The sequence below is a fragment of the Poeciliopsis prolifica genome, unplaced genomic scaffold, assembly GCF_027474105.1.
Source record: "Poeciliopsis prolifica strain line A6 unplaced genomic scaffold, Auburn_PproV2 SCAFFOLD089, whole genome shotgun sequence".
In the NCBI taxonomy this organism is placed as follows: Eukaryota; Metazoa; Chordata; class Actinopteri; order Cyprinodontiformes; family Poeciliidae; genus Poeciliopsis; species Poeciliopsis prolifica.
Genome location: NW_026562464.1, coordinates 821,971 through 834,716, shown reverse-complemented (window position 1 = coordinate 834,716; position 12,746 = coordinate 821,971). Strand labels below are relative to the sequence as shown.

General features: G+C 40.3%; 1 protein-coding gene across 3 annotated transcripts in view; it reads left to right on the top strand.

Annotated features, from left to right (window-relative positions):
• met (MET proto-oncogene, receptor tyrosine kinase) overlaps nt 1–12,746 on the top strand; it is a 114,567-nt gene that overhangs the window by 30,087 nt on the left and 71,734 nt on the right. For 2 of the 3 annotated variants that reach the window (XM_055022656.1, XM_055022658.1), the window contains exons 3-5: nt 3,043–3,246; nt 8,560–8,688; nt 9,051–9,227. In XM_055022656.1, coding sequence (XP_054878631.1) covers nt 3,043–3,246; nt 8,560–8,688; nt 9,051–9,227 — 510 coding nt within the window. The remainder of the gene's footprint in view (nt 1–3,042; nt 3,247–8,559; nt 8,689–9,050; nt 9,228–12,746) is intronic. The other variant, XM_055022659.1, reaches the window with a different exon arrangement.

Below are 12,746 nucleotides of genomic sequence, written 5' to 3'. Positions count from 1 at the left end.
TTCACAACATGGAAATCCAATCGCGGAGCCGTTGTTTTGGGGACAATGGCTGCTGGTTAAGTATGGGGCCAAGAAGTGTACAGTATCTTACATATATGCTGCAGGGTTACTGTTGCATGGCTTACAGACTGCTTCAAAAAATAGCCTGGGACATGTAGAAAATCAACAATGGTTTTCTTCTTGCCTCTCTGCCAGAAGGGCCACATTATGGAGAGTTCTCCAGTCAGAAGTCTCCCACCTGAGCTCAGTTGACTCTCCTTGCCTGGCCAGTGGATTTAGTTGGACGACCATCCCTTGATATGTTTGCTATTTGTGTTATACTCCATTTTCAGATGGTAAATGGACACATAGCTTCATGAGATGTTCAAAGAATGGAATACTGTTTTTTCCTTGTTGCTTCATCCAGACTGTAGAGTCTCAGCTTACTGGAAAACAATTGGATGTAATCTTATCCAGTCATTAACATTTGGTTGTGATGTATGTGGTCCACCAGTTGCACAACAAAACTTATTGGAACAACCTTCCCTCTTTGCGAAAAGAGAACGACATCTTTTACAGCATTGCCTTGCTTTACAACAGTCGAGCATTCATGCATTCCTGCCACATGCTTGTTCAACAGCTTGTTCAACATGGACCTGCTCATTGTTTAACTGGCATATCTCACCTATCAAGACCTCTATTCATTTGCTTCCAGCTGCTTTTACTGGGCCCAATTAACAAGGTAGAAATTTAGATCAAGCTTTATCTGTCTGGCCAACTTCCTCTGTTCACTTCCTCTAAAACCACAGTGCAAAAATAGCACAGAAATTCAACATCATGGTTCACAGCTCCTCCCTTCTATTCACTTATTGGCCAGGATGAGATGGATCCTGAGAAATTGAGCTCAATGGAGCAAATTCCAGCTGCAGCGCTGAAAGGAGATGGGAATCGTCGTGTAGAAAGGCAACGGCCAGACTACTTTATCCTTGACCTGTCTGGTTTCTTCTTTCATTTTTGCTATGCTGTTTGTTCACCAGTTTTTAATGGCAAACTCTTCCATATTTTTTTCCAACATACTACTTTTGAAATTCTTCTTTTTTTATTTGGTGTGTTGTTGAACCTGTTCTACTGGTACTGGTGACCAGAACCAGGATGCCTCCAAAAAAGGTTGCCTTGGAGCCAAGAACCAGTCCAGGATAACAGCAGCGCGGCTTCAAACAGAACTTGTCAAAACAGCCTTCCGCTGTCCAATCTCATCTTCTTGATCCATAGGAATACCTCAGCACAGGCAGAGGAATGCGGCTCACCGCTCAGGAGTTACATCAGACTGCTCCACTTCAGCAAACACAAAAGCGTCCTGTTTGTTTGCTCTGAAAATATTCAGCCCAGGGCCTGCTGTTTCATCCAGCATGACATCATTTTTGCAGTGATGACGTGTCGGTGTCAACTATGTTTTAAGAGGAATTGGGTTTAGCAACTACTGGCCACTTTCTCCAAAAAGTGTAAATGATTTAAACAAAACCTCCTGAAAGAAAATTGACTCTGTGAAGATGTTCTAAAATGCACAACTTCTACTTCATGTTTAAATGAGAAATCACTCATTTGACTTTTCTTGAGACATTTTGTGTTTTTTTTTCTTTTCTTTGTTTATACGTGTCCATTCTGTCATCCAGTTTTTAATGCATTTCAGTCACAGACTGTAACTTTTTATCCAATTTGAACCATCTTTCCTTTTTCCCCCAGTTAATTCAAGGCAGATAAGCTGGCCTTTCTTTTCCTGCCCAGATGTACAGCAGGAGTGCAGTCAAAAGTTCTGCCAAATTTCAATTTCCTTCAACTATCTTTTGGGTTCATATTTAGCATTTTTAAAATGTAACCATTGTGTGCCTGTCAGGTCGGACTGTGTCTCTGAGTTTTTATCTTAAGCCTTCTGGAATTCTTGATCTCCTGAACTAGAAGTCAACAGAACAAAAAGAATAAGTGAACTTTCCAGATTTATTATAACCTTATTGTTCACTTGATCTTCAAAGCCTGTCTGCCTAAACAAATGACTGAGCAAGGTTCACACAAACCACAAATAATGGTGCTATGACTTCATCGGACGCAAGAACATGTTGAACCAGAGAGTTGTTACGTCCAGATCGATTTTTCAGCTTCAGCTCAACCTTTTTAGCGAGTTGCCATTATCGTTCAACTTGTGCTCTATGGCTCTAGTGGAGAGGTCACGCGCCAGAGCTGAGTAAACAGCAGAAAACTACGGCTTGGTCAAGCCTTCAGGTTAAGGACCCAAAGAGCCTCGAGAGATGTGCCAACCCCTGGGTCATTAATAATTAATGAAATCTGAGGCCGGGGCACAGAATGCCATGACTAAACAGGCAAAGAGCAAAGGCAGTAAAACAAGATTGGCCAGGAAGGGTAGAGGGGGATGGACAGAGGATCAAACCCTGGACACAAGTTGTGCTTTCACTGTAAGATCCAGAAGCTCCAGACAAAACAATGGAGAGAAAGTGAGATTTGGGTCTTTATCCTTAATCTGTAAGAAACTAGAGGTTCAGAAAGTAGAAAAAAGCACATGAAGGCAGTTGGAGAGGAAAGCAGTCAGCGGAATAAAAAACAGCATGAAAGTCTGTCCAACAAAACATGTTCCTGCCCTAGAGGTGCTATCATAGCCAGACCTCCATTACGAGCTCAGCCTGATGAAAGACTAGCTAACAGGCGGGGTGGGGGGGGGGGGGGGGGGTTTAGCAGGTTTGGCTTCTAACCCTCCCCCCACTGGGTCAGATATGAAAACAGATAGTTCTACATGATATTATATAGCAAGTGGTTTTTAAGAGGCTCTGTTTGAACAGTGAAATGTGATCCCTGTCGTCTTCTCAGCAGTTTTCTAATTATCTCTGGTGATCAGCAGCCTTTTATGCCAATTCAGACTCTCCTTTTAATAGATAAATGCATCTTGTTGCTAGTGATTTATTTCTTTATTTTTGGGGGGTGTGGGGGGAAAACACAACAGAAAGCAATTCCTCAGTTGGATTATTAGTCTAATGCCATATAGCTTCTTTGCAGACTTCCTCAGACGACTGTGACCCCCACGAAGGAATCCATGAGGGAAAGGAGGGCATGTACCGGCTGCAGGTGACCCAGTTTGTCCAGAGGCTGGAGTACTGGCACAAAGACTTGAAGAACACCTTGGTCACGTCGATTACAGTGGTTCCAGTCAATGGTCGCACAGTGGCGTACCTCGGCACAGCAGATGGACGACATATACAGGTCAGGAGATCAACACCAGGCTTCTGATTTGACCTCAAAATGTCAGTAAAATCAAAATCCTGTGCAATAGGTCACTGTTTCTTTCTTCCCTGAGTACTGCTGCCACACAAACTTCCATCCATCCAGTATCTGTTCAGCCTTATCCCTAGTGGGGTCAGGATTTGCTGGTGCCTCCACACAAACTTTTTGGAAGAAATAGACTCTTCTTCAATGCCAGTTTGATATTAGTTGGATTAGCTGCCATTCTTCCTTCAAAATAGCTCTCTGAAACATTTATATGCACAGAGAGCCAAGCTCAAAGACTACACATTCATATCTGTGCCTCATAACATCAGCTCAAAATATGTATCCAGAGAATCATAACCTGGAAGAAACTGTGTAGTGTGGACAGATTTCACTTTGATGAGATATCGTGGTGTTTTAATATCTTGTGCCACAAGTGGAAGTTAAAATCTATCATGTAACCAAACACCTGCCAGAATGATATAACATTAAATTCCTTTTTATAAGTAAACAAAGCTTCAACACACTGAATATATTTCAGACACTGATTAATCTTTAATAGGTTGAGATCTTTATATAACTTGGAGGATGGCCTTGCACATAAACTGTGGTCTTATTTGTCTCGTTTCATAAGCCAGGCCAAATCTGACTTTCTGAAGCAGCAGTTGACTAATGCAAATACACTGTAAAACATTTGGAGGTGGTTTAAAATGAAAGTTCACCTGCTGCCTTGACAATGCAATTCAACTCAACAAGAAAACTGTTTTGGTTTTTAAAAAAATTAAAGTTTCTGAAATTGATTTAACAACTTCATAAACTTGTTAAATCAAGTTTATGATTTGACAAGTTTAGTGTTTTTAGTGTTTTTAGTCTTTAACTAAGTGGCCAACCACTTAGTTAAAGACTTAGTTAAGCAGTGGCAAGAAGAGCACACAACCAGGCTTGGCTCTTTGACTGTAGATTAAACAGAAAAAAGAAGCAGATAGAAGTCTTGTTTTTTAAGTTAGTTAATCTTGAATTGTGCTGCAATTTAAACCAAATTATTATTTCACAATATTCTAGAAAAAACTGCCCTCATCTAGTTCACCTGCTATTTTCATTCTTAATGTCAAGTTAAGATTACTTACAGTAACTTTTTTTTTACTTTGCTAATTTAAATTCTTGTTACAAACCACATGAACTAAAGTTCTGATCTGATAATGAATTTTGATAATGGCATCACAATAAATTCTGCTCAAAAACATTTGGTGTGAACAGGACATTATCCACAAGCTTTATCAGTTGCATTGAAATAAACATTTGCCTTAATAACGCTCTAGATCAGGGGTGCTCAAGTCCAGTCGTTGAGAGCTACCGTCCTGCAACTTTTAGTTGCAGCCTTACTCCAGTAGATCAGGCTCAGCTATGAACAGGCCTGGTAACGAGTCATTCATTTGATTCAGGTGTGTTGGAGCAGGGATGCATCTGATAGTTGCAGGATGGTAGCTCTCCAGGACTGGACTTGAGCACCCCTGCTCTAGAGTCTCATCAATGTAACACACTCAGGATACAAAAGCAAGCTGCTAAGTATTCTGGGACATAGTTCCCACTCCTGTCTTCTTCTTTTTTAGCTTTGTTTACGTGCTAAACTAAACACACTAGTTTATTCAACTCTTGGAGGTTTGACAAAATTAACACAACTTTCTCCTGTAAGTTTATCTTTCACAAACACATATTTAGGTTTAAAATCTAAAACTTGCTTTTTATTTGACTTAAAGAGTAGAAGATGGTGTACACAACTAGATGTGGCTCAAATGTTATACAGTGTAGTGCATATATCAAAACTGTTGTAGTTTGATCAGTTTTCAATGGCAAACTTGTGTTGTTTCATAGACTATAACACCTTGTTTCCTGCTTTTCCTTCCATTCCATCAATAAAGCAACACATCAGGGTCATGACTGCTGACTGAAACCTGTGATTTGTGTTGCATAGTTAAAATACTATCACAAACGGAATGAATCACAAAAAGCAAAAACTGAGTTGCGTCACGTGTTTTCAAAACTCAAGAAATAAAAAGCATGCACAAAAAAAGGAGCAGAGAGATGGAAAAATCAGCGTGACAGCTGCAAGGAAAGGCGGGGAGGGCAGCAACAGCGGGGAGCGAGGGAGCTTACAGGCTGAACAGCACGTAAATGGTGAACCAAGGGGTTCCCTAGCGCGTTCCCTCGCACGGCATTCTGTGAGTTCCTTGCAGCTGTTGCCGTGCTTTTCCACAGTCTGTCCTACAGCCAGCTATGCCACCTCACACCTAGCCCCCTCCTCAATCCCATTCCCCACCGGCTCCATCTCCACTAACATACACTAGCTGATTGGTTTTCAGCTTTAGCTAAAGCAGGAGTCTGAACTTCATGAAGTTCACCACTTGGCTGTGTGCAAGAAGAGCACACAGCCACACACCCAGGCTTAAGTCTTTGATTGTAGAATCAACAGAAAAAAGCAGCAGATAGAAGAATGAGAATAGGAAGAAATGAGGATGAGCCAGATTTAAAGATTACAGCCAAAAGCTAAAGCAGCAAATATGGCAAACAAAAAACAAACACTACTCAAAATATAGGCTCTCACTTAGATGGGATAAATCTATCAATTATCTATTCATATCTTCTCAATAGTGTCACTTTGGTCCTCAGCTTATAGCTGCAGTATGTACCTTTTCTGAAAAAAAGTATATTTTATTACATATTTGTTGAAACTGTCACTATGTGGTGACAGTTTGGTATGAGAAAGATAATCAGCAAAAAACATTTTAGCTTTCCCTTCTCTCAATGCTAACAAGAAACAACCAATCAGAGCGAAGACCAATCAGTAGGTGGGTCTTAGTGCTGTCAATAACTAATGCATGCGCCTGCTGACTCCCTGCTGAACCAAGCCGGAAACCTTTCTTCCTCAGTCACCCCTGGCTGCTTGCTGCCTCCGTCTAAATCTATGCAGATGAAAACCTAAGAGACGAGACATTCTCATCAAAATTAACTTTATTGTTCGCTGGGTCAAAAGGACCTGTTAACTTTTCATGCTTTTCAGCTTCTTTGTCAGCCCTGGTGGACAAAGCAAGAAGGAACATGGTGCAGAGGCAGTGAAAGAAAAGGAACGTTGTTCCCCCCCAAGTGGACTGACTCAGGAAGCGTTCCCTCGACTTCAGTCGACCCACTGTGGGAATTACACAGTGCCAGTGTTTATAGGCCAAACTTCCCCCCAGCCTCCTTAATACAATAAGCTGTAATTTACACCGCTAATACCTCCAGAGAGATGGCTGTTGTGTGGCCCCGTCCCCTGCAGAAAGCCACCTATTATTCTTGCTGTCACAAAAGCTAACGTTGATCATGAGGTTCAAGCAGTGAAAGAATGACGCTGGAAAACAAGATGTTTGTCAGTAGAGGAAGCAGAGGGCAAGCTGCGGTTCAGCCAACTGAGTAAAAAAGTACATTTAGAGTTTACTACACTGAGTGTGTCATGTTTTTCCTGGATGCCCTGACGCATTGTAGGCTTGAACCAAAGGGCGAAACAGTCAACATCTTTAGTGCATCCACGATGGCCAGTGCCATAAGACACACACCACAAGTCTCACCACTGGATTGTCTTAACCCTGTTGCCAGCTGCAAAGTGTGTGTTCGGGTGTGTGTGTGTGTGCATGCGTGTGTATGTGCATGTCTAAGTGTGGGTGTGTGTATAATTCAGAAAAAACTAAATTTACTGCAGTGACCACATACCCTGTTCAGTTTTGTTTGTTCCAAAGCCAAAAGCTGCAGCATAACCACAATGGATAAATATTGCACCAGGTGTGTTTCGCTGAAGGTGTGTGTGTGGGTGTTAGTGAAATTCAAGATTTCATTGTATGTAAGCCTGGAGTTGAGGGTTCATGTTTACCACCTATCAGCATACAGAACGATGATAAGAAGTTCATTTCCACTTTCTGAAAGTGAACATAGTGGAATTGGCAGGGCTTCCTCTCACCACTGGCCTCCTTTACCACAGACCAGGTTTGTGGAAAGTGCACCTGGTTGTTGTCCTGTCCACAGATTTTCCCATGATGGTTGTCACTTGACAAAATGTGAGAAACTTCAAGAGGTGTGAATAATTTTCGCAAGTCTCTGCACATGTTCAGATTATCCAACCAATTTGGGTTCATACTAGATATGTGGTGTCTCTATGGAGGATCCTAAGCTGAAGTGACTCTGACTTGCCAAGCGTCGTTGAGTTTTTAGAAGATTTAGCACTGACCGTAATGAAAAAGAAAAAAAATGTTGCTTTCATACAACTCTGCTTTACTCAATGTGATGTTATAAAATAGGACAGAGTAGAGAGGCCTCGGGGAGGATGACGCATTCTGGACGGTTTTTCTGCTCCAGTTCCCCGTCAAGGTGTGCTGGCACACCGCTGCAATAACTTATGGATGTCCTCTAGCTTCTCAGTCCTTCTGTCATCCAGACTGCACATGATATGTCCCACTTTTTATTATTCTTGGTGTTTATGAGGCTACCTTTGCATCAATGAAAAGGTGGTGAGTGAATAAAATCCTGCCATCTGACAGAGCGTCCTGACCTAACCTCCCTTTTGGCTGGAATGTACTGTGAAGAAGAAAAGGAAACATGTTTGTCAAACATCTGACACTGAGGTCGAAGTTATGAACTCTGAAGCACTTGAGTTCTATTTAATCTGTCATTTGTGAACTTTTGATGAGTTATGAAAAAAATAAATAAATAAACAAACACATTTTTACTGTAAACATCACAACCTAAACTAATTTTGGCTGATTAACAGCTCCATTGAATTATCTCGGACGGGTTCCTGAAAGTGTCTCAGAAGCTGCATTTCCATTACAAATGTGAGCAAAATCTTGTCAATATTCAGCTATTGTTGAAAAGAACGCAATTTCACAATTGCTGTGTTTCCATTAAACAAGAAACACAATTAAAACCACACATGAATAAGTTTGTTCATGCGATAAGTCATTAAAAAAACATGCTGTGATCCTGTGGTCGTCTTCTTCATGTTAGTGAAACCATGTGTTGTTGATCACAGGACCCGTGGGATGTGGAAAAAGTGTTTGCATTGCAGTTTTGAGAAATAAAGCAATTTTGATACGTCCCCATAAAAGTATCACCTCATTTTATCGCCAAAATGTTTTATCAAAAAAGGAGAGGTTTTTTTTGTTTTTTTTATTTGTAGAAACTGCAGTGTTTCCATGAAGCAAATTTATTTTTGAAATGTCAAATTGTTACTAGCTGAAACAATCTAGACTGTTCTAGATGTTTATAAAGTGTGTTTCCTTCCAGGTACTCTTCTCCAGGTTTACGTCGCCCCATGTGAACATCGGCTTGGACTCCAGACCCGTCTCTGCCAGTGTAGTTCTGCCAGACAAGCCGCACTCTGAGGGAGCCTTGCTGATGGCCACAGGGAACAAGGTAAACAGGAGGCCACACATTATCCACAACAGTACATGTTCTTTTTGTTCTTTGCTTCATAAATTAAAAAAGAGAAACACAAAGTCATTCTGAATGGAATCTATTCAGATTTAATTCACTATCTGCAACTACAGTTTCTTTAATTATGTGGTTTTACACAAACCCAGAGAACTGAAACAAGGTGTACTTTCTTTTAGATATTTTTTGTAGAGGTGAGATGATGATCAAAAGCTTTTGAATCAGCAACAGTTAGATTGACATAAAAGCTCAGGCTCATATAAAAATGAAGAGACCTAATTTAAATGTTTTTATCCTTTTTTAAGAAGTTTTTGTTCTAAATTCTATGTTTTTTTCCCTTCTAGATCACTAAGATCCCTTTGATTGGCCCAGGCTGTGGTCAGCTGACCACGTGTATATCTTGTTTGCTGTCATCCAAAGTGACACAGTGTGGCTGGTGTGATGGTCGCTGCACCAGAAGGCTTCAGTGTCCCTCCTCCTCTGGCTGGAGTCAGGACAACTGCACACCGGTCATCACTAAGGTACACAGAGTACAGCCAGTATAAGTATGGCAGCATTGATTATGATTGTTTAGTAATTGTTGACAAACCCCAACATGGATGTTGGGGTTTGTCAACATTTATGTGGACAAACCCCAAGACAGAGAGGCAAAAAAGTTCTCTAATATTTTAGAAAATTTTGGTTTAACACAACACGTCAAACAAGCAACACACACTCAAGGACACACACTGGACCTGGTTATCATCAGTAAGGGTGTGAATATTTCCAATGTCTCTGTAACTGATGTCGCCCTGTCGGATCACTTCGCTGTTATCTTTGAAGGTTCTTTATTCTTTGACCCACTTGGACAAACAGCTACTGTAAAAACGTTCTTTCACAGAAAACACAGCAGAAACATTTAATCAAATCTACTCTTCCTCCTCACCCTTAAGCTGTAATGATGTAGATAAGTTGGTCGATAATTTTCAGTCTAAAGTTTCATATATCATTGATTCTATTGCCCCAAATAAAGTAAATGTTGTGTCTGGTAGGAAGAAATCTCCATGGAGAAAAACACAAACAGTTTGATCTGCAAGAGAACTCTGTCGCAAAGCAGAACCAAAATGGTGTAAAACTCAACTTCACGTTCATAACGACATCTATGAAGAAAGACTACGTAACTGTCACTCAACACTAAAACATGCAAGGGAGGCTTTCTTTGCAGATGTTATAAACAAAAACATGAACAATGCTGGAGCTTTATTTGCAACAGTTGACAGGCTCACAAACCCTCCTATGACGTTACCACCTGAATTCAATCTAATGCTGCCTGGAACAAGTCTTCCAGCTTCTTTTCAGAGAAAATTCAAAAATCAGAGTTAATCTGCACATCAACTTCAAAGCCAGAACCATTGCAGTACCAAAACAAAACAAATACAGAAAAATGACCCATTTTCAACTATTTAATTATAAAACCCTAGAAGAAATTATAAGTCAATTAAGTTCAAGCTCCTGCTGTCTGGATGTCCTACCCACACATTTTTTAAGAAAGTCCTGCCTGTTATTGTTACTCATCTGATCCAAATAGTAACTCATTGCTTACATCAGGTGTTTTACCTCAAGCTTTAAGAACAGCAGTTATCAAGCCACTGATAATTAGAGAAAAATCTGGACAAATCACTTCTGCAGAATTACAGGCCGACCTCTGACCTCTGATTCATCAGCAAAGTTATTGAAAAAACTGTTTGTAAACACTTAAATAGTTTCCTCATGATGACCAACTGCTTTGACTCTTTCCAATCTGGTTTTTGTGCTCACCACAGCACGGATACTGCCCTCGTAAAAGTGTTCAATGATATCCATATAAATATGGACTGTGGGAGATTCTGTTGGACAGTGCTGGTTCTGTTGGACCTCAGTGCAGCTTTTGACATATTACTGAATTGACTGGAGAGTTGGGTCGGACTCTCTGGTTCGGTGCTCGACTGGTTTGAATCCTACATAAAGAACAGGGATTTCTTTGTTTCAATTGGAAACTTCTCAAAGAGGTCAAAGGTCACATGTGGGTACTGCAAGGTTCAATCCTAGGACCCCTCTTCTTTAATATTTATATTCTCCCACTAGCTCAGGTCATTACAGGAAATAATATTAGCTAACATAATTATGCCGATGATACTCAGCTCTACATTACAATGTCACCAGGTGACCTTTGACCCCATCCAATCACTGAATAAATGCTTGGAACAGATAAATGTGTGGATGTGCCAAAACTTTCTCCAGCTGAACAGAAACAAAACTGAAGTTATTATTTTTGTACCTAAAGAGGGCCGATCTAGAGCTATAGATCCAGAGTCAATGCACAACTTCAGTTATTACAACTAAAAACTAACAATCAGCCTGAAACCTGGGAGGAGTGATGGACTCGTACTTGAACCTTGCTTGCCATATAAAGACAGAAGGCCGACTTTGTAACTATTACCTGAAGAACATCTCCAGGATTAGAGGACTAATGTCTCAGCCAGATCTAGAGAAACTCATCCAGGCGTTTATCTTTAGTCGCATTGATTATTGTAACAGCGTCTTCACAGGCCTGTCCAACAAATCAATCCTCCAGCTGCAGCTGATCCAGAAGCTGCTGCTCCTGTTCTCACTAAAACCAGGAAGATAGAGACATTACAGCAGTTTTAAAGTCCCTCCACTGGCTTCTTGTAGCTCAAAGAATAGACTTTAAAATACTGTTGTTAGTTTATAAATCACTGAATGGTTTAGCACCACAATACATCAAAGATCTGCTGTTGTTGTATCAACCTTCCAGGCTCTCAGGGCCTGGTTCTGGTTCTGCTCTGCATCCCCAGAACCAGAACCAAAAGAGGAGAAGCAGCTTTCAGCATCTTTGCACTGGATGCATAGATGCTGGAGTTTTCTGGAGCAAACTTCCAGAAAACTGTAAAACAGTGGAAACCCTGACTTCCTTTAAATCTCAACTAAAAACACACCTGATTAGATTAGATTTGAAACGTAATCAATTAAAAATATAATGATGGAACAATGTATTATTTATAATGTTGCATGACTGTGTTTTTGTGTTTATGATGTAAAGCACTTTGAAATGCCTTCCTGCTGAAATGTGCTATACAAATAAAATTTGATTGATTTATTGATTGATTGATGAAGTCAACAGTTGGATAATATTAAACCAATTAACAGATGCTATCTATAGCTGGTTGACATTTATTTCTGTTGTCTTTCTGTGAACTTATGTGCATTTTTATTTCTAATGGGATGCATGCTACACTTCATCAATTTTTAAGATTATGCAGTGCAGGCATTAACAGTTTTTTGGATGATGAGTTAAAGATAAAAGAGAATTGTTGAAGAACATCAAAAGATAATAGTTATAAAGTGATGTATGGATGTGGGACTAAAGAGAAGCAGCACATTTTTCATTCCTATACTACAGTGATGTATTGATGCAGTGATGTTGACCCTTTTCAACTACATTGCCCAGTCACATTGAGGCGCCGTGACGGCTGTCAGATGTGGGGGATGGGATTAATGTTGTTGTTTTTACCAACATAGCGCTGTCTTCTACTTGTTCATGTCCTGTTAATTTGTCTGTGGAAGTACCTCAGCTAATAGGTGCTTACAGACAGCAGTATTTATAAAAGTTGGAAACAACTAGCTTAGAAAGCGACCCAAACCTTCCCCCTCCTGACATTTTTTTATTTGATCAAATTGCCAACTTCGCCTGAATTTATGCCACACAATTTATACAATTATATCATAAACTGTGTTCCAATTACACCAGAGCAGAGTTAAAATCATACAAAAGTCTAGATGCTTGTCAGTTTTTTTTCATACATGCTCGGATTCATGTTGGTGGGGCAACTTCTCCATTGAGATATGAATAGGGATGCACGATATAAATTAAACTGGGGCGATGTCAACATCCAATGTTTATTTCCATCTTGTTAGGCCGGAGCAGTTAAGCGCTGTGAAGGCCTATTGTTTTCCTATTGTTTCTTCTTCTTATTATTATTATTCTGCCTCCCTAAAGAGGG